The sequence below is a fragment of the Perna viridis genome, chromosome 4, assembly GCF_037379345.1.
Source record: "Perna viridis isolate PV_CMFRI_1.1 ecotype Kerala chromosome 4, ASM3737934v1, whole genome shotgun sequence".
Classification (NCBI taxonomy): domain Eukaryota; kingdom Metazoa; phylum Mollusca; class Bivalvia; order Mytilida; family Mytilidae; genus Perna; species Perna viridis.
Window position 1 is genome coordinate 27997629 of NC_142448.1, and position 23329 is coordinate 28020957.

At 32.6% G+C, this 23329-nt stretch overlaps 1 protein-coding gene and 1 long non-coding RNA gene across 3 annotated transcripts; both read right to left on the reverse strand.

The window, feature by feature from the left end:
• Nucleotides 1-640: 640 nt before the first annotated feature.
• On the reverse strand, nt 641-6758 carry LOC148619591 (uncharacterized). Of its 2 annotated transcripts, XR_015921619.1 has the most exons (6): nt 6558-6758; nt 5249-5337; nt 4618-4737; nt 3496-3677; nt 2953-3072; nt 641-959 (listed from the first exon to the last, which is right to left on the reverse strand). It is a non-coding gene; the product is annotated as an uncharacterized LOC148619591 (long non-coding RNA). The 2 variants fall into 2 exon arrangements; XR_015921620.1 differs by lacking the exon at nt 5249-5337 and having other exon boundaries at nt 6558-6754.
• A 2541-nt stretch (nt 6759-9299) lies between these two features.
• LOC148619592 (mitotic spindle assembly checkpoint protein MAD2A-like) lies at nt 9300-18725 on the reverse strand. The gene is made up of 5 exons (XM_088579677.1): nt 18628-18725; nt 17423-17569; nt 15835-15955; nt 12941-13044; nt 9300-12018 (listed from the first exon to the last, which is right to left on the reverse strand). Exons 1-5 carry the CDS (start codon nt 18695-18697, stop codon nt 11852-11854), a joined length of 609 nt encoding a protein of 202 aa, XP_088435803.1. The 5' UTR covers nt 18698-18725; the 3' UTR covers nt 9300-11851.
• Nucleotides 18726-23329: the final 4604 nt, after the last annotated feature.

Here is a 23329-nt window from a genome sequence, read left to right on the forward strand (position 1 = left end):
TCACATAAATACTAACCAATCAAAACTTTAGGAATTGTCCATTAGCATGATAGACATTCTTATAAAACATTTGTTGGAATTGAACTATGAAACAAAATAATAAATAGACAAATAAATATCACATGAACTTGTTATGAAAAAAAAACAATTTTTTTAGTGTGACGGATAATATAAACAGTGATTTTTAAACTTTATCAGATACGAAAAATGCAAAGTTTTAAGAGGAAAATCGTTAAAAACTGTCTTCTTTTGTTAAATATGTTTTATACTGAAATCAAAACTTCTTTTCTTACGAAGTCATAAAGATGACTCAGCATGGTGACTGTGAGTCCTATTCAGGCTGGTCGACTTTTGCGTTGATTAATGGAAAAATATGAATGATTATCTAAAAAAACGGACATTGAAATGCAGCATATCGCTGTAAAACAAAACAGAACGAAAAAACTCATTGCATTTGTATTAGTTGATTCTTCATGCCAAAGAATGTTTCTCATGAACCTTTGATGGTGTTGTCCAAAATTCAAGGTTTTTCTTTGTTATATCTTCAAGCTACATATGGCGTTGAGTTTGTAAACATTTATTAAACAAATGTCATGCATCGAGTTGAAAAAGTTATGCTAAGGTTAGGAATAAAAGTAGATACAGGTTGACAGTAAGTTTTATTGATATATGAATATTTTTTTTTGGTTTTCTTCAAATGATTGTCGTGTATGTTAAAGCTGATTTTTAAAACAAATATGAAAAAGAACAAACAAAAGTGTCATCAGTATCTTCTCGCCAAACATCAAACATACTGTTTTCTAAACGGTTTCACAGAATGTTGTCCTAATGTCGAGGTCTGAGACACAATCTTTATCTTTAATCTGGGGCGGCCATATTGAACCTTTACTGAGAGGCTGCACGGACTCTATCTATGATGGTTATACAGTGTGGATTGCTCTCGCTTGCCGACAAGTCACCTTAAATGACAGTTTCAAAAGTCATCTTAAAACCATACTTATACTATATTAATGGCTGATTAGCTTGGTTTCAGGAGTAGCAGATTTTCATAAGCGATAGCAAGTTCCATCTCATAGACATTGTTTTGTCATTTAACAGTGACGTCATCAACTCGTTCTTATTCAACTCGTTAAAATTTGACACTAAAATTTACATGTATATAAGAGAAATGAGTGTACTATTTTTCCTGGCTATTTGAAATTTGTCACATGATTGAGTTTATAAGATATCACTGTCATTTGTTAATTCCATATTATAAGAGGTTTAAATGAATACAGCTACTGCGTGTTAACCTCACCTTGAGGATTCAGTACTTCATTTTTGTTGTTGTTATATTAAGCATCTATCTAGTACAAGACACCTTCACAGGCATGTTTATGAAAATGCGATCTTTATTAAAACTTACCACAATATTTGTCAAATAATGCTAATTGTATTTTTGTACCTTGGCAAAACTCCATTTTTTTCTCTCCAATTGTTTTTGTTTGGGAATTACTCCAAACATTGTATGTTGACAACCCTATAACAACTGCATCTAACTTAACACAACAGCCTGCACTACAGGGGGTATAAATGAAGAAATCCGGAGGACATGCAAGAACGGTCTCCTTCAAGCTGAATAAGTTACGGATCAGCGGCATTTTTAACACGAAGTTTTCAAATCTAACGTAATAATCATCCTCGTATACGTTTGTGAAACATGGAAGATGACGAAGGGTGATAAGTGATTATCGAATACATTCTATCTAAGAAGAATGTTTAAAATTCACTGACCACAAAAGATCCCCAAATAAAACCCTGACGTAAGATGTAAAAGTTGAAACCATCAGCCTTCAAATAAAGATCCAAGGATGGAAATAGTTAGGCCATCTTGTGAAAACAAAACACACCCAAGTATTACCCCGATGGACATCAGAGGAAAAAATGGGAAGACAAAAGAAAAAAGGCTGAGAACTGTTGGAAAAAAGAAGGACAGTTTTGGGTTTTGGACTTGGGCAGGTGAGGCAAAATCAGATGAATACAGATAATTGTGAAGAAAACTTGCCTAAGTACAGATCAAATCTCATCAATGAGAGAAGTAAGTCAGGTAAGTGACGACTGCCATACAAAAAAATGGGATGGTTCAATTTCTATACGAAACATGTCAGTCTCTAACAGTTTTTTTACGTTTAAAATATAAAATATTTACATTGAGACTTATATTTATTAGGTAATGGAAGAAAGAACGGATATAATTAAACGCGAGTATTGGACCAGCGTATAACTTATCTCCAAAAGCAGTAAACACCTTCGGAGGTCACCATAAAAATCTCTTCAACAAATGTCAACATTTCTTAGGAACTTGAAAGTAATACTTATTGTGATGCAGAAAAATGCTTGAGAATGTGCCCAAGTTGCAGACGTTGATTTCTTTCAATAAATTACATTTGTGCTCCGATTGAGAAAAAAATATTCTCTGCAGTGAGGTTTACAGACAGTCGGCTGTATGTCAGGTTCATGTTTTTTCTCTGACTGAATTAAGTCGTGATTTTGCATTAAATCATATATTTAGATTGAAATATAACTTTTTTGTATTTTGTTTAAACACTATATCGCACCTCAAGACCTATATCGCATACCCTATATAACACCCCTAGACCTAAATCGCATTCCTTATATCGCACCCTTTCACATACCATACTTGAAGTATGTTTAAAATATATTATATAATGACCATGACATGTTAAAATCTGTATCACATACTGAATCAACCCGAGACTCCGAGGGCACCAGTTCGATTTTGTCGATGTAATATTCAGTATATAAATTCTGGGTTTGATTTTAACTAGTCTTCTTCTTAATTAATATCAATATTTTCTACCAAAATTCATTTTCTTGTTGTGGTACAAAATCGTGGTATCCATGGTTTAATTCTAAATAGTATATTTTTAATTATGAAATACGGAATAGTACCTAAAGGCATGGACATAAGGTTTCCTTTCCAAATAACCCGGCCTTTATACGCAACTTGCAGGCAATCTTTGGTCGGGACCTGGAACAGCTGCACTTCTAGTCCCATATCGGTAAGCATTTCTAAGATAAATACATATACATATATATATATAAATAATTAGTAGCAATTCTGATTAAATATGAGAAATCACGATCTCATCTACAAATCTCATACATTTTTTTAAATACTTATTTTAGCTCTAAATATGTTAAAAATTTATCGAGCTATGCATTTTCTTAAAGCTTCAACATGTTCGGTTTTTATTAAAAATCATATATCATTTCTTATGAAAAAATCCATGTCTTTAGCAATACTACATAACGATAGTTTGTGATTAACATTTTAGTTTTGAATACATTTCCTTAACCGGTACATTTGGTATACATAATGCTTATTTGAGAAAGCTGCAGAAACAACTTAAAATTCAAGAAAAAACTTAACATAAAAAATCAATGTTAAGCAAAATTATAGTAATAGCAAATTTCTTCATTAATACCACTTACTTGCTAATCCAATCAAACGTCAAGTCCTGTGCTTCACTCTTCCTCAGGGACCAGAAGGACCATATCTGATTATAACCTTGTCTGCTTTTCTGCTTGACATCGTCTTGACTATTTAGAAGTTGAGAAGTGTTTCAATGTCTTCACAGCTTCTACACACAAAGGATCGTCTTTACCGTCAGCTCCTATCAAAGTAATTAGAGTCAGATAAACTGATCGATTCTAGTCATCGATTTAGTCCAGGTAATTTTAGATTCACTCTGAAATTTTCTTAACATGTCAATTATTTTTGACTAATAACAGTTATAGCAATAGTGAGTCTATATATTGACACATGTATCAAATTATTACATTAGAAATTTTTAGAACTGCAATCTGTTCTTAATTATTCACTTCAAATGTTATGAATTTAAGGTTGTATCTGAGTCATTTTTTTTATTAGTTGGTGATACTTAGGCATTCCTTTGTGATATTTTCAGTAAGTGGGCTCATAGGCTGACAAAAATTCGATTTCTAATCAAATCAACGAATCAAACAATAAGAAGAAGAAAAAAAAGGTTTGGTCGAAACAATCCGTCTCCCATGCGCCCGTACCTACATCCACATTAAGGTTTCAGTGTACCATTTTCGTGTCATATGATCGAGTCAGAATCTGTTGGTTGACACCTATCAAATGACTCAAGACATCGCTTTTCCAACTCAAAGCACACATTTAGATAAAAAACATAAAAGCTTATATCGCTTTTATCTGTTTTTGCTGCTTACCAGTGTTACAAGGTAGTTGTGCGCGAATTTTTATATTTTACTCATTTTTATCATGCCTATATATTTTATGTGTGTGCACGAAAATGTTTTATTATGTCCATGTATGTCTTGTAAAATGCGCTAGTAACTATATTTATTTTATTTTCTATCTATGTTATACGTTTTGTGAAGTTCAAGTTTGTATTTTGCGGTTCATTTAATTGCTTTTAAGCATTACATGCCTGTTTGTATATTCAGTCTCTATGTTTTACATGTTTTGTTTACTTGATACATAGGTTCATTCGGTTTTAAGCCACAGCCTATGTTGTCTGTTATATTTGTACTGAATCTAAGTAAAGTTTTCGTATTCGTATTCCATACCTGGTAGAAGGTTAGTAATGTTGCAGTCCCACACGACCTTTGATCCGATTACCAGCTGACAGAGATCTCTCTGTTGAATTTTCTGTGTGACGACAACAAATCCCGATGAGCCAATCAACTCTACAATGGTATTACTCTCCGATATTACTTCAGTTACATCATTATAGCGATCGATCCTACCGTAATGATGTTCATTCAAATTCGGTATTGATCATTTAGTATGTTAAACTTCGCGATTTACAAAAGGGTTTTTTAATCATAATGAGAGGGAATCTCTCCTTTTCAAATTCCCCTACCCGGTCCATCCGTCATTGACCTAAGAACTCTATATTTTTAATATAGTTAGTAATTATAGTCCCTGATTGGCTCCAGGAAGAATTTTAATGGATCGTTGAACTGTCTCATTATCAAACTACCCCTACCTGTAGGAGAATGTATAATTACTTTATAAGTTTTTTTTTTTAAAAGATGCACTTTGGGATAGATATTCAGAATGCTATTTAGAAGTGATACTAGTTTTTTTTTTTATTTAGTGCCACACTCCAGAAAGTAACAAAACCTCTTGCCTAAGATGTGATATTTAGGGAATTGTTTCTGATGCTGACATACTACATTCTCCTATATCAAGTACCTCGCAATCCTTTTATTTTTGTCTCACTGTGATAAACACCATTTCACCTTTGGTAAGGTCCGTATTTTAATAGAACTTTAACCATTTTCCTAAAAAGTAATTGTTCTATAACTAGAAACATTGTCCGGAAAAAACATGTCCAGTTTTGATTCTAATGTTAACTGTACCTTACTAACCCTTAGTTTAGCATTTGACATTCTTTTAAACTTGTTACACCCTGGTATCATAATCCACTGACGCATTACTTTAGACAAAGAATGGCAGGTGTCAACTAAGATTAAAGGCTAGGTATAATTGTTCAATTAAAGCATGATCAGTGTTTACTTCGATATTAATATTAATTCAAATTTCCCCTTTCATAAACAAAACCTCTTGCCTAAGATGTGATATTTAGGGAATTATTTCTGATGCTGACATACTACATACTCCTATATCAAGTACCTCGCAATCCTTTTATTTTTGTCTCACTGTGATAAACACCATTTCTCCATTACATTTTCATATTTAAACAGAGAAATAAAATACGTTTTTTTTTCCCTCGAATTTTGTTTCCTGGAGGTTTTGTAAGATTTTGCCAGGCGCGGATCAATAGGTTTTGTTAAAGGGATTCAGACTATCATTTGCTAAGTTTTGCCCAAAGTGTGCACGAAATAGTCTAAAAAAGGAAAAAAGAAGGTTCCAACCTCCGGAATACTTTTGCATGTGGCGTGAATTACTGGTAAAATGTGAACATGTGCACCGTAATTGTATTAGAGTTGTCTTCCTTTGTCCATTAAAGTTACCCCCCCCCACTCCCCCATACAAAAACACAGAAGTATACCTTGAACATATTTCTGTATGTTGTACACGTGTTTTAATAAACTTCTTAGCAGCAGTATTAGAAGCAAGTAATTAGGAAGTTAAAGATAAATTGTGTCGAAACCAGACCTCGGAATAGGAAGACAAATTCAGTACCGATTAATCCTATGTATGTCAGTGGAGTTACATTTAGTGTTGTATCAATCTATCAACAGAATTTGAGTAAGGGATTTCGATTTATTCCGCATTAAATGAAGCTGTAGCAGAATTCTATCAATAAAGTACCCCAAAAAATGTAACTCCTCTGAACAAGGGAGTTAATTATATAACCATAAAGATCCTAGTCTGCACTTTCGTTTCAAGGGATAATATTGTAATTTTTGTTTAGTATTCTTTTTCTAAATCGCTGCAATCACTGTACATATTCATATATCTACAACCTTCCGACCTGCTATTATTTCACGATTAGACAAAGTTAATACAATGCAGTATAACAAGACATATTTCTTACCGTATGTAAACACCAGGAATAGTGGTATAATTCGAATAAAGACTAGCAGTACTAATCAGAGCATGTAGTTTTTATTCGATAACTTAAATATGCACAAATACGGATTTGTAGATCTTTTGCAGAATAGAGATTACATCACATAGTTCGTAAAACAACCTGAAGAAGGAAATTCTAGAAACATTACATCATTAAAATATGTGTAAACGCGTAGTTATATTGTTTGTACGAAAATAAATATTAAATATGATGGGTCAACAGGTAGAACTGCGGTTTGTTATGTCCATATTCCTATGACAATAATTCGACTTAATTGATTTTTTCTTGTAAACAAGTTGTGCAATCTATTTAAACACGCTCGGATTATTAAACACACAATGGTTTATCCTTAAATGTAAAGATAATGTACATAGTATTCCGAAAGTCATGCAAACGTCAGCAATACATGTAAATACACGCATTGGTTGGTAAAACTCAGTAACAATAATGTACATAGTATTCCGAAAGTCAAGCAAACGTCAGCAACACATGCAAATACACGCATTGGTTGGTTATACTTAGTAACAATGACGTCAGTTTGGGTATATAAGGCAACTAAACAAGTATCAAAGCGGAACTGGTGACAAATCCCCTTCTGGTCTATCAACATGACGGACTGGAAGAGAATACTATCTAAATGGAAATTTCTCTTCTGAACTGACAGTCACACGCTTACTTCGTAACCTCCCGGGTTTTCAAACCTAGGAACCCGTTCCCGGTTTTTGGGCCCACGCCACTAGCGACCCCGCTAACCCACATCGGGCTTTGGGGTAGGTGTGGACACCCAAAGACCACATTATGCGACTTTTGATCAGCACGGTTTACTATCTTCTGTTGACAATAGTCGTTCCGTGTGGCTTTTGTGGACTTGCAACTCTATATCAGGAGAAGGTAAGTGACATTGCAAGTTATTCTATCATCTCAAGTCGTTTTATCTTTAAACAAAAAAGCATTCCTTCATCGATGTTCCTGACCACACGGTAAGTAAAATAGTAGCATGTTCATTTGTTACAAAAATGTACTTCTTTTCTCTATCAAGTAAAGTTCGTAAATGAATGAACTATCAATGGACACTACATGTAACAGTAAGTATGGGAAATACAAAGGCCAGGAACGGTGTTTGTGTGAGGTTACGAAGTAAGGGAGAAATGCGCATGTAGATAGAATTCACATCCAGACAGATTCAATATAGACTAGCAGAGGAGTTGTACACGAACAAAACCAGCGGTTCAATGTGGTGGATACAGTTTATACATTGGGAGCAATTATTATTTATAACAACAAAGGAAACTTCAAGCAATTTCATTGTAAATGCTACTTATATGGGACAACTAAAATTTTACAACTGATATTTTTGACATACAAGATATGCTTGAAGTAATTTAAATATTTCTAACTTTGTCTGCAAAAAAATTGAGCATTTACCTCTACATTAAAGTATATGAAAATAAAAGTGACTTACTGGAGCCAATCGGGAGCTGAAAAAATAATAAAGTTACTAGTATTATATAGTCCCTGAGCCAAGGATGGTCTGAGTATTGGAATTCAAAAGGGAGTGGTGCCCTTCTAATTATGCATTTAAAAAAAATTGTTAAATCCATTTAACACTACTGGGAGCAATGAAGACCAAGTAATAGTCAAGCTTATATGTTATTAAGAATTATGTATGATGCTCATTTTTCTTGAGAAAAAATTTTGGGATCCCTTTTTAAAATTTGGTTCTTCCACTAGGTTGGTCTATTTATTTTCTGGAAAAGTCATATAAAGTTACCTTAACTTTTTTGTCCACAATGGGTTGATTTCAGTCTATCAAGAAGTATACGGTTAATTCCCTGAATATGCAAACAACAATATAACCCACAAATATGAAGACCAATTTGACTAGAATGTCACCTCCGGCATGGTAAGAATAGTAGGAAAGTTCAGGTAGGCTGTTCTGTTAAATTTGCAAAAATTAAATTAGCTGTATTTTTTAATTTTTAGTTTTACGAACTTTCCTACCTTAAATTTAGCTAAATTGGAAAAAAAAGAAAATGTTTTTTTTTTGGGTATATTTTTTTCTCCTCTGACCCAGTGTTTTTCATGCAGGAAAATTATAATGTTAGATGATAACTGCATTAAAGAAACTGAATTTATGCTATTTGTGATATATTATGTTGTTGCACATTGTGTTTAAGTACCAATCCATATAAAATTCAGGCACTTCCTATGGTAAAGGTGACTTATGGTGTAGACAAACCCATGGATCAGATGATGCTTTTTTGGTGTTGGTACATATGCTATATTTTATATGTGACAATAGTCCTTTCTGTAATTAGATCTATACTCTTAAGAATAATACACTTTAATCTATCACTGAAATCAACCAAATCAAACCAAATAAAGAACAGTAACTCTTGCAAAGTGCTTACTTCATGTACAATCTATATAACTTTTATCTCAAAAGCGCAACAACCAAATAAAAAACTAAGACTGTTATGTTACCAGTAACTGTCTCTGAACAAGAAATAAAACTGAATTTGGTGGGTATTTGACATGAATGAATCACCTCGTCTGATTCTTAAAAGGACTGCTACTTTAAAAAATACATTTTGAACCTGAATAAACCAAACAACTGCAAAACCAAAACAAATTCTACAAAAGTGGTTCAGTTTAGACAGGTTTCACTGCACATGTAAATAAACAAAAGATATTACAACACCGTCATCTTAATACACATCATTTTTACTATTAATTTTTTGTAACATATCAGTTCAACTTCACATGGCTTTCATAAAACAAACAAATTGAATAATGTACATTTATAGGTCTAGAATTATAAAACTATGTCAAACAGTCAGTCTTGGCTTATACAACAATCTTATCAACACACCAGTTCATGGTACTGTACTAATAGTTCTAAAAGTAATAGTGACTAAAAGTGAAGTAAACTATTTTACCTTTATATAGTATACACTGTCTTACATAATGCTGGCCTTGAATAGAATTGACTTCTACAAATATCAAAGTATCACCAGAATTCAATTGTGTTGATATCAAATGAAGCATAATTTTTAATTACAACTTGAATACTGGCAAAAAAAAGAGTAGACCTTGCTAAAATTAGCCAGTGAACAATTTATTCTTAGTTTTATAAAAGGCTATTTTTCTTCCTTAATTCCTCAGCCATTAGAATCACAACACATAAATAACATCCAAACTTTTGACTTCTAGCATGAAACATCGTGGTAAAATTTAATTAAGACTCAATTCAGTCTTCATAAAAGTTCCGGACCAGTCTGGTAATATTTGAGCCGGTTCGATAGTCCCATTTTTACCATCCGACTGAACGTCTGGCAATTATTTTATACGCCACCGGAATAATTTTCCTATTTGTATAACACGATTTGATTGGTTGCTCGGTAATATCATCCAATGAAATCGCACGATACTAAGTCAATATACATGGCGGTGTCATGTGAAATATATAGGGAACCACCATATCAAAATGTAAACAAGCCATGTTTCTTTTTGATAATTTGAAATATTATAATGATGCCTAGCCTGGGAAGAAAGAAAAAAAAATACTCTAATACGACTGACAAAAAAAAATAAAGAAAAAAAAAATAAAAGGATATGACAGTGATTGGGAGTCAGGAAGGCCATGGCTCGAGTACCGCGTCAAATTTTGTTTTCATGTAAAAACTTTACTTATGATAATAAGTCACAGTTTCAGAACCTTCTCATGAAAAAAATACAGGTCAACATGTTGCAAACTATTAAAACAGAGTGATCAAAAATATAATAGAGGTCAATAATGTAGAACACGTTTCGATCCTAAAGTACATCATTGTAACAAAATTAAAATAACAGCATACATGTACATGTACCAAACCAGTAATGACAAAGAACAAATGAAAATATGAACAACTTATAATAGAAATTCTACTCTAGATGTATCACCCATTGCCTTAAGTGGCATCTGTTAATTTTCCCCCTAAAATTTTGGTCCGGCATAAATGTGTTCGGTACGACTAAAGTTTGACAAGTGACGGACCGAATGTCCTGCAAGAATTTTCAACTTTCGTGAAGACTGCCAATTCATGATTTATCCCACAAAATCCAAGTGCCTTCTTTTGAAAACAGCTACATATTGGAGTACATTATTTACAATGATAAAAGTAAAATTTTTGCAGGCTTATAAAAAGGAACATTAATGGAGTAGAGGAATACATGCATATTTTCTAGAAAATCTTAACAAATTATGTCGTTTTTAAATTCAGCAATTATTCCTTTCTCAGTGAACTAAACAAAATAAACTGAAGGGATGGTACATATGTAATAAGATTTCAAAAATGAAAAATTTGTATAAATGTACAGAGTTTAAATAATCAGACAAGGGCAAGATGAAGCTTTTTTTAACTAAGCTGTATACAGCTTATTAAAACAAATTCAAAACTGAACCCGAGTTTCCTATAAAAATGTACAAATATATTCTAAACATGTGTCAAATTTGGTCAAATACTGATACATGATGACTTCACAGTTCTTCACTAAGGTGTCCCATACATGTACCAGTAAAATATACATGTAGTAGAATCACAATAGATTAACAGTCAGTTACGTCAGTTAGGTAAAGCATTGGGAGATGCAAAGAATGGAGGTAACTTCAAGCAGTTAGTGCATTTTTGGGAAAAAATTGACCAATAATATCCTTGAACCACCTCTTGGGATCTATGCTTGAGTTAAATGATAAAAACTTGTAAAAAGCCAATCCCAAAAACCTGTCTGAACTCAACAGAATGTCTATTCTATGAAAGGACACTATAAAGCAGAACATCAAAAATCTTCGTGAAACAAACCACAAGTCTTTGAATGGAAAAAAATTACAATGTGAATTACAGGTTAATGGGCCAGACAAACCTAGTCCTTATACAACAGCAGAATATTAACAGTAGACACAATTAAAGTAAAATACAAAATAATACTTATATATGTATGTAAAAGAGTATAAACTGTATGAAATTCAATCATTTTACAAAATAGCTATGTTTTTGTTTGCTTAAGATGTCATTTAAACTCATTTACATAAAACCTCTAGGTATTGAAGTACAACCATAGCACTACCAGCATATGACTGCACAAAAATCTGTCATCTTCCCATTTTAAGTCAAATCAAGCTCCAATGCAATGTTCATGGAAGAACTCTTTCTTTTTGATTCAGCATGAATATTTCACTTCCTGAATGATACAGAATTTGAATCTCATGAATGATGTCATCAATCAGTCTTCTTATAGGCCACCATTGCATCCACTTTGTGTAATAAAGTTGAAAAAGAACGCAATCTGACTTCTTCTGAATTTGCAATAAATTGAGGGCCATCCTCACCCCATGAATCAGGCACTTCTAAGTCTTTATCTGTGTAAACTAACAAATCAAAAGCACCTAAGGAAATAAATTAAAGGAACATAAAGCAACATTCAAAGAAAGATAACTCCATGTAGAAAGAAAAATTAATTTCTAAACATGTGAATCATCTCTGAAATGGTGATCCATTTTTTTTAACAGAATACTTTCCATAAGAAATTTGGTCTGACAAGCTGTTAATAATTGTAAGAACTGATGGTCTGCTACACGTATCTTTATAATCCTTTATGTTGGCTATATCAGTATTAATCCCAAAACAAACCCAGTCCCATCCATTCATAGCTTTTAAAAGACTTGTTGAAATTAGATGCTAAAATGCTCAGTATCATGCATCAGTACCTGGTCATTACACCACAAATATGGTAATGCTGAAATTTGTTGGCAAATACCAGAGATTCAATATACACAGGACAGCTCATCATACCTGAAGGATGCCAGATCAATAATGTGTGCAATCGTTTATTTTCAGTGCAACTTACTGCATCACAGCAATCTATATATTCCCACAGTACCAATCAACATTAACAGGAATGATTTATTTTTAAACAAGAGACAATTTAAATATTTCATGAAGTTCATAGTTCATTATTGCAATTCATTTGTTCTATGTTGTTCAATTGTTGTGTTCTGTGTCCCAAGGGCAGTCTCCCCATATCATATTTTATGACGACAATTAATAATTTCATGATCTAACTACTTTAATTTTGACTACTGCAACTGACAGTGAACACAATAAGTATCCTAACACAACAAACCAGAGCAACACAATGAACATGACACTATAGAGGTACTGTTTATCTGGACACAATGGAATGCTGAGTTTGATATGCCATGGTTTGTTGTGTCTAGATTAACATTTACAAACAGTTCTGCATTCACTGTGTCTTGGTTCATTGTGTTTGGACACCCAGCATGGTGAAACTGCTATACTTTTACATACAAGCACTTTCTAAGAGTGGTAGGAAAGTTACAGATGCAGTTATTTGTCTTAGGACAGAACAAATCTCTTTGTTAATTTCTTTCTCTGATTTCTGTCTTGGTTTCCTATAAAAGAAGTAAAGGATATAAGATAATAAAATATATATTTAATCATAAAAATAACATTAATTCACATATCAGGTGGTATGTAATTATACATTCTCTGTCAGTAATTGGATGTTTAAATTGCTCTCCACTGGAGAAACATGTAGCTTTATCAAGCATGTTGAAATCAAAAATGGAAAAAAGGTACAATCAAGAACAGGGTATAAAGGAGAATCAGTTTCTCTTATGAAAACTTTTCCAAAATTAAATCACAGCATGGTGATTAAAAAGCCTTTTTTTTTAATCACTGGCTTGTATTTGTTAAAAAAAAATCATTATCCATGTACATATACTAGTATGCAGCATTGTACATATACTTAACTTAGTGAATTGGATGCAAACTCCATGGAAACAAAATTTAGTCAGAGACAATGAATGATGTCTACATTCATAATTTTCCAGAAAGCACATTATGTTTCATTCATGTAGAAGTAAAAATGTACATGTATAGACTGGTTCCCCAGAAATGTCTGACAACAATGTCTATTAAAAAATTACACACCTAGCATTAGAAGATTGTTGAGGACTATAGGACTTAAGAAATAAACTGATGAATTGATTGAGGTTGAACAAATTTATTCTTGCAAATTTTTAGTGAGCTATCACATAGAAGCAACAGCCTGCAGGCAGTGATTTATTAATTGGTTTTAAAAGGTGCCTGTGTCCTTCAATTTGGGGAAAAAATTATTGAAAAATACAACCAAGTGGGAAATTTGTAAGACAATTGTATTTCATCATACAGCTGGTTACATAACTCCTGAAAGTGACGTCTTCCTTGGCAAAAGATGAGAAGTGACGAAAAAGTGAATTGTGGAGCTAAAATAGAAAACTGTCCTCATTATTTGTAACGACCCGACTTGACATGTCATATTCATATTTCTGCATTCCCACCCTTTGTAGAAAAACAAAAATACATCTAGCACAGTGTCGATATGGAACTGCCTTAACATGCACCAGTGCTACATTGGACAGATATAAATATTTTCAAGAAGGTACATGTATTTCCCTATTGTTGCCTCATGAGGCACAATTTTGAGTTGTGCTCGAGTTAATGACAAATTTGACATTATTTTTCAGTTATATCTAGAACTGGTCCCTGAGGAATTCATTAATAGCAAGCATATATGATAGTTTCAAGATCGTAAATATTACTGACATGCAGCTACTAAATGTAGTGACAACGGGGCAGTGACAAAATTACCCACATTTGGTTTACGCTCAAGTTTTTTTTTTTTTAATTTATAATTTTTTATTTTTTTTTCCAAAATTTTCAACATACAATATACATACAATACATTACACAATTATACATCATAATCATCTTTTAACACAATATGTATATATAAATGTTCAAAAATTGGTGTTTTTCAATTTATAGAAAAAGAATGAGCTACAGAAAGATAAAAAAGGAACTAGGGATAGCATACAGAAAAGATTTAGAAAAGAAGAGAAAAAAAAATTAAATGAATAAGTTGTTGTCCTGTTTACAATATTGACACAATTATGTTAAAACATTTTGGAATTGTTGCCATTTCTTGTTAAATAGTTCAACTCTTTTGTTTTTTACAGATAACATTTTTTCTATTTTATACATGTATTTAAGTTTTTCTTTCAGAGCAGTTAAAGATAACATTTGTTTAAAACAGCGTGTGTTATAAATATATTGTTTGATATTTAAAATTATAATATTATATGGTTCTCCCTTGGAAGTATATGATGTGTTTCCAAAAATGAAATTTAACTTAGTTAATGGTATGCTTATGCCATGTATCAAAAAACCAATTATCAATTTCACTAATAACATTTTGTACAAACTCACAATTCCAAAATAAATGTTCAATAGTTTACGCTCAAGATGTACAAAATAACTGATCAATTACTTTTTATGTCATTTTTATTCAAAGTTAATGAGAAGTAAAGGAATTTTCCAAGCAGCAATTGTTACTGGCTTTTCAACTTTCACGCTTGGGTGGTCACAGATCAACATTTACTCCATGTACGGTGCCTGATTAGTGTAATTGGCAAATTAGGTGATTGTTTACACTAAATTTTGACACCTGCTGAGAGTTGTAATTAGCTTGGGGTAATAAAATTGTCACATTTTTGCCACTTTTACCAATGTTGGGCTTACAGCTCCTAATGCTTTTTGTACTTTCAAAGATTTCAGGTGACGAAATGAGACTATTTTGTCATTCTGAAAAGTCTTTTGTCACTGAAAAATCACTGATATTGACAAAAATCAATAGTAGGATTTGGGAATTTCGGGAAAATTTGGAGAAAATAATCATGCTTTTGGCATTGGGAAACAGCTTATTTTGGCTCTACTTCATATATCGCTGACAAGTACCTCTAGACATATCACTCTGACTCCCGCAAATCACAGAACAAGTTGCCATTGCTGACTCCTGTATGTCACATGCTTGGCAAAGTACATGTATCAGTGACTCCATCTCCACCCAGCGGAAATAATTAATTTCCTCTCTTACTGCTTCAGACAGGCCTTTCGAAATTCTCTGACATTATTCAAATTAAACATCGTTTGACAATCGGATAACATGTCATAACAACATTTACTTCTACTTGACTTGGCAAGATTCTTGCATTTTCTGAGGACTGGCAGCAGTGCCTAGAGTAAATTTTGAAAGTTAGACACTGTTTCGGAGCTTAACAGGGAATACAAATTTTACAGCTATTTGTGTGACTCTGCCAAACATCCAACCAAGACTTAAAATTAACTATGAATGACCTTACCCATCAGTGAGAACAGATTTATCACATTCAACATCAAACTGCCACCGCTCAAAAACTTCTTTTGTGTCAATATCTTTTATGACAACAACAAGCTTCTTGACAGTCATTTGTTGTAACCATTCTAAAATAAACAATTTCACATGGTATTACCAGTATTTTAAAATACATAAAATACACAAATTTGTCACCATAGGTTTTCACTTATCCACCCTACACAGTGGAGGATCTGTGCCTTCACTGTGTTTCAATTTAAAATGAAACTTGGATAAAACTATTTCATTTTCATCTTCTTTTTAATCTATACATAGCTGAAATCTTGCTGCACTGTAAGGAAGAAAAATATTTTTTTTTTTGTAGTATATTTGCAAAGGAAGAGAGACAGTCATATTTTCCAATGAATAGTTTCAAATGATGACTCAACTATGATGAATGGCAACCCTGCGGCTGCACTCAAATCCACCACTTCAGGCAATTTTTAAGTCTGACATAACTCTTGCAAGACTAGTCCAAGTACAGGTTTAGACTTGTTATAATTTTTTATTTAGACTTCATGATCACTGACCTTTAACAACTCTCTTCTCTAAAACTTTTTACTCACATTTTTAAATGTAATTTTAAACCATCAGACCAATTTTTTCTAGTAATTTTTCCAATGATTATGAAGTTATAAGACATTCCTGGATAAGCTCCTGCACAATTGGAGTAACATGTACAAATGCCCATGTCAAACAACATTAATCTGACATAAATCAATATAATTTTACCAATGAGGGGCTGAGCTATTAGTACTCAAGTTACATTGAACTTTAATGATAATACAACCTTATGTTGTTCTATTACTGATGTTTCTACTAATGGGAATATTTAAGACTTCCTTAATCACATAATGTACTTCTGTGTTAAAAATTCAAACAATCACTATGTCACTTTCGACAGAGATATTGAGCCATTCATGTTTCGACAGACGACCTACATACATGTATATAGGACGTTACTGATGCTCTGTCCCTATGAATACAGTAGATACAAAGATACCCTGTATTCTATGACAAGTGATTTCCTGATTAGGCCAAAGAAAAAAATATTTGTGGTTCCAGTCACCTCTTTCAATAAAATAGGGCTGCTTGATCAGAAAATTATTATTATTTCTTTCTTTTTTAAACAACTCAGGAGGTTGACCTGAAATGTCACTAAATCCTGCAAGATGAATGCATCTACGCCCCTGTCAGCCAATTGACTGGAACCACACATATATTTTTATTTGGCCTTATCACAAAACAAAATCAAAATATTCATAAGTTTTTACATACATTTGTATCTAACCATACATGGAAGTGATCAGAATTTTAGGTATTAAAGAATGTGTCCACAATGTTTAGGGGCACAAACTTTACAACTTGACTTTTATCTAGTTTGTAAATGAATGGTCACAATAGGAAAACAATGCAAAAACTGTGTTTATTCTATTTAGTCCTATTTTTTTTTCCATTATTGCAAAATTAATTGCATACATGCATCCGAAAGTGCAGTCATTGATGTATTTCATTTCACATGTTGAAATCAGGTTACTGTACCCCAAGTTAAATACCTTTAACTTGTGAAATAACTTCATCAAGATAACCTTTAAGAGCATCATCTGTGGTAACAAGAAGGGTTAGCCCATATTTCTGTACTCTAGTAAACGTTTCAGGAGGATAGATGCCTCGCTGGTACAAAATACTGTTGATTCCAAAAGCTAAAATAAAAAAAACAAATTGATGTCAGATTTTTAGTGAGCATAATGATTCATTAGTTTTTAATTGAAACATAAATCAATTTTAAGGTAACCAGGATTCAACAGTAATAAAAAAGAACTTAACTTATTGGTAACTACTATACAATGAAAACAGACACAATACAAAAAACTTGAAATAATCAAAGTAACACACATTCACACATGTAGAAACTAAAGTAAATAAGCAATTTAAACTCCCTTAAAAAATGAGCACATAACAAGTGCTCTGATTGGGTAATTGTCTTCTACTTTTATAGAAACACCCTATTTGCACATAAAAATATCTCCTCTAAGGTAGACCATTGAGGAAAACTATGACACAATGAACAAGGTCAATACACCATTATAATCCACAAGTTCATAAAGACAACCTTAAAACTTTTGAAGTGGTAATCTAAATCTTAAAGCAATATAATCATGTTGAAGAAGCTTAATAGCTGAAGTTCTACAAATCCAAGTAATTATACTGTCTTTGGAGGCTAATTTTTATTTTGCTTTATTGCCGTAACGTCATGATCATCTGGACTTAAGTCCAACGGTCAGCACTTGTGTAAAAAGTCAGCATACAATGCAGTTTCAGCAAGCTCTCTCATATAGTCTCAACTCATACTACAAAGCAGTGATAAGACTTAAAGGTCTTGTGCTGTAATATGTACTCTATGTATGTGTCCATCTTACATTATGAATAAAATGGATAGTCAAAAACATCCTATCATCTGTTGTAATTATTTTCGTATTTGTAGAATAAATGCATGATGAAAATTGTAATGTATCATTGTCAAGGAAAAACTCCTTATATACATGGGATTAGGTCTCCTTATTCTGACAAAATAAATGAAAAGGTCATATTTTACAAAGCAAAATATATGAATAACCCAGTGATTCATACACAACAGTCAACATGTCGGATGTTTATTGGTATACATTTTAAGTACACGAGCTAGCGTGCTTTGAAAAGAACGAAATCAAGAGGAATGGGGTCTATTCAGAATAGAAATGAACGGGTTATTATTATTTACAAAAGAACTCAGAAACAATTTCTGTAGAGCCTTTCAAGGTGATCGCATTTTGGGTCGCTGTTGCCGCCATGCTAATTATTATTGAAAGTCAATTTTCCCGCTAAATTATAGTGTAAATCTCGGTTACGAGTCGGAACGAGGAAATATTGTTTTCCGTACTCATTGAAACAAATCTTTAGATCTTCTAGATTATATACGTTATAACTGTTAGAAATATACATACATATCATGATTGTTGCCGTTGGAGATAACTGCATGGCCGGCTCGGTGGCTGAGTGTTGCCGGAAGGAAATATTTCTGAAAAAATTCGGCCGCAAATAAAGGGCCGAGAAGATAAATATTTACTGACCAATATAAAATGAACCACTAGAAACGATAAAAAGGAATGTCTGTTTGTTTTTGTTTTGTTTTGTTTTGTTTTGTTTTTGTTTTTGTTTTTGTTTTGTTTTTGTTTTTTTGTGGGGCGGTGTCAAATTTAAAAAATCATAGTAATCATTCTTGATTTTAAATTTACATCTTATCTTGACCACGTTACCATTTGTAAATGCAAGAAATATCAAAAAGTGTATTTATGATGGTAAAGGAGAATAAAAAAAAAAAACATAAGAAAGACGAGGTCAATATAGAAACATCAAACAAAAAAAAACAAATATGACCAATGAAAATTGCACAACAAAATTCATGAACATTCCCCCCCCCCAAAAAAAAAAATAAAATAATTCAGTTGTACAGGTAAAAAAACCTCTTCTATTTGTACTTCCCCAAAGAAACTGACAGTTTAACATAATTATTGAGAACAGAAATCTGCATAAAACATTATTATAATTATGTGTACCCCTATATTTTGTATGTGCTATGTATAAGATAGAAATAAGATGCATTACATTCATTAATGAAAGCTAAGCAATAACTTCACATTTAACTATACTAGTGTCTGAATTTTCCAGACTTCACAATGACACTAAATGTAACATTTACTTAAAGCAATGATATTGTTGTATTTTTTATTATTGATATAATTAAGATGTGTTTATTAACTGTTAGAATATATAAGGCGAAATATTGCTCCTTTATTGCAATTTCTTTGCAATTTCTGATAAATGGATACTGAAAATAAAAAGAACATTATACATGTTCTTTGTTGTAAATGGTAATCAATTTAATAGACTGGTTTATATTTAATATCTAAATTTTTTATTTGTTAAATTTGTGTAAAAGTTGCAGTTTTGCTGAAATTGTCGAAAAGGTAATAATATTTTTGTTTTTGATACTTAGCATCTCCCGTTCACGATCATACTGCAATACTTGACATATCTATTTTGATCGGTTCACGATCATTTATCTGTCTTAATATTATATACCCTTGCTTCGAATTGATAAAAACGGGTGGCTGAACATATTTTCAAATATATAACACAGATTTTATTACATTTATTTCAATAGGAGATATAGAACTTGCATTGACGATTTCTTTAATGCATTATAAGTTTCATTAAGTTGCGATTGCTAATTCTAACACCCAATTTGACAATACAATAAATCTGCTAAAATATCTAACCTAAAGGTTCAATTTGCTTAAAAAAGAATAAAATCCTCAAAGGAGATTTCTTCAATCTTTCATTTACAGAAATTTTGATCACTTATTATCATCAGATTGTTTAAAATCCCAGTTTCTGACGAAAAACTAAAGGTTCGATTTGAAGAAAGTCACTTTCTTATAACCAGCGGTACGTGCATACTACATCATATAGTTCTAAGTTCGTGCACAGTCTTGTCGTAGTTAGTGATATACATAAAGCATTCGATTTTTTTTTACATGCTGGACTGATATTTAAACTAAAAAATATGGAATTTCGGGGAACTTGCTATATACTGGTTTTAAAATTAATTATCGAGGAGACGGAAATAACTCAGATTAAAAAGCGGGTGTTCCGCAAAGTTCCATTCTACGTCCTTTATTGTCCATATCATGTACATGATATACTAGAACTGTGCGTATAGCTATATCAAGCTCTTTACAGATGACACTAACTTGTATACGTAACAGTAACTGTAGATATACACTCCTGAAAATGCTGCTGAGATCTTGAAAGTGATCTAAAGTACATGCCACTGACTGGTAAACACAACCCACAAAAAAATGAATCAATGATTGTCTCACGTATGTCGGTAAAGCCCTTGATGATGAATGGCCAGGGTCTTCTGGAAGTTAAATCCTGTAAATATCTTGTTTTTTTTTATCTCCTAATGGTTCCTGGCATGACCACATTGATTTTATAGTAAAAGGGCTTATGGGATAAATATCCCACGTAAGATGCGATTCATTCTTGATAGGTTCACTTTTGAGAAGGCGTATCGTTCTTTTTATCGTAATTATAGAATATGGTGACGTCATTTTGGGACAACTTTAAATACAATTTCTTGGTCAACAAGCTAGAAAGGGATGCTAAGTGTGACGGGTGGGACTAAATTAACATCAATTAATAAATTTATTAGGGAACAGAATTGGAAAAAAAACTTTCTGACAGAATGGAAAATATAGACATATATAATTATGTAAGATAATCAACAAGGAAACGCCAAGTATTTTCGTTGAAACGCTAGTTCCAAACTAATAGCTTCCTTGCAAGGGCATTGTAAACTAGACAATCACAAAGCATTAAAAAATGCACTAGAATAAACTTTGTATTCTGAATACTTCCCGCCAGTATCAGTAAACCTTGGAACAACTTCAGAAATTACTAGAATCTGTATCATATTGGTACGCGATGAGGGCGATTGCGAACGAACAGCGCTTCACTTAACTAACATCAAGCAAAGTTCCATCATAACATTGATGGATCTCCTAATTGCAGCTGTTGTCATGTCGTATAAACTTTTTTGCTATTTTGTTCCAAATATACTTTATTTCGAAATAGAATCATATTTTCAATCGCACTTAAATTACCTATATTAAATTGTCAAAACGTATTGCATGGCTCACATGCTTTAAATGCCGAACAAAATATAGAAGTTCAGAGGTTTCAAAAGTAAAAGGTCTATTAATGCCTTATTTTCATTTATTGCTTCTGTTTCTCTTCATTAAATCTGTAAGTTAATTTATTTTTTTCAATTTTTTGAGTTGGTCATTAAATAAATCATTCAACATATTATTTAATTTATAAGTCTTTTCTTTCAAGTTAATTCTTAAGGACACGGATCTTTGTATAAGCTATTCAGTTTATTTCCGAATCCTACTATTAGTTTTGTATGTTAAATGTGTTCGTTGCATTAATTTTGTTTGTAATTACTTGAAAAAAAAATATACATGTTTTTACTAAATATTGTAATAACGTTATTCAATAAGAAGAGAAACTATTCTTTATTTATTACTTATAATTTAATCAGAAGATAGATAAAAAAAATTGTTACATGTGGTTATACCAATCCAAGTCTTGCAATATTTCATGTCAGATATAAAAGATCATTCTTGGTAATTTTTTGTAAGTCCTGCTTTATGTGTCTCATCTCCAAGTTTTAAGTGGAGTCCAGGGAGCTCATTTACTTTTTTTTTTACATGCGTGCTATTTAAGTTACATCATGGACTTTGATGTGCGTGTCTACTTTCTCTTACTAAACTTTGTCTCTGGATTTTTTTTTTCTATTAACGTTTTATTCTTGTTTGGCTCGATTTTCCTTCTAACTTATATACACTATACATGTGTCAGGCTTTGACTTATCATGGAGATTCATCCAGACATTTAAGACCCTTCTGTGCTAACTGTGGAAAAGTCTATGAGCATGCGTGGTGCAGGCTCAATATACATGTACACTTCCGCGAGGAATTCTTTTGGTTTACCCAAACCGTTCCTCGCTGAAATGTATATTGAGCAAGCTCATCAACTTACCACAGAAGCGTCTACTGCATTGGTCACATGGCCGTGGATGACTCTTGTTCTTGCGGATTTCGCTTTTGAACAACCGGCCCGGTTGTCTATTTTTAAAGTGTTTCCCTGCTTAACTACCTGTCTCAATGAAATGCTAATATTACAAGTCGACAAATCGAATATTCTGCGGATGGCAGTGACATGATCTGATTGGTCGGTATGGAAGGTTGGTTTCCAATTCTATAATCTAGTTCTTTTCGTCATAGGTCTCTCCATTCTTCCTTCAGATATGACCTTCAACTATCAACATGATTAATGTCTTGAAAGCCATTTTGGTTTTGTGTGACGTGTTCTTCGTTTAATTCGTATTTTATCCATCTGCACCATGAAAACTGATTTATTAAACGGGTCATAGTTTTCCTTTTCTCGTTTGTCTACCCCCCTCCCCCCGACGACTTTTTATGAGCAACTCGGCCGGTGTTTCTAGAAAAGCAGAGGACGCTCACCCTACCGGTGCACATGGTCCATGCTCCCAGTTGTTAGTGGAGTCCGAGTTGCTCATTGGCTTTTGTTACTTTGTATGTATGATTTTAGTTACTTTATGTACTTTGTTGGGCATGTCTGTTTTCCATGTCTGGTCTTTGTCCCTAGACTACATTCTTTTGATTACCGCTATAACCTTGGTTCCCTTGATTACTCTTTAATGTTTCTTGTAGTGTTCTGTCACATTAGTAACTCTCCTATTTTTTGTATGTACTTGGGTCTATACTTTTGTAAAATCCCTAACTATTTATATGTACAATGCCTGCAACAAGTATGACAAATCTTGATAAAAA

What these genes read in the sequence shown, in the direction of transcription:
- LOC148619592 (XM_088579677.1), bottom strand. Translation starts at nt 18,697, where the DNA reads ATGGCGGCAACAGCGACCCAAAATGCGATCACCTTGAAAGGCTCTACA. An exon ending in AGTTATTTCACAAGTTAAAG is followed by an intron (nt 15,956 to 17,422) that starts GTATTTAACTTG and finishes TGTTTATTTTAG; the next exon opens with AATGGTTACAACAAATGACT. An exon ending in AAATCTGTTCTCACTGATGG is followed by an intron (nt 13,045 to 15,834) that starts GTAAGGTCATTC and finishes CTTCTTTTATAG; the next exon opens with GAAACCAAGACAGAAATCAG.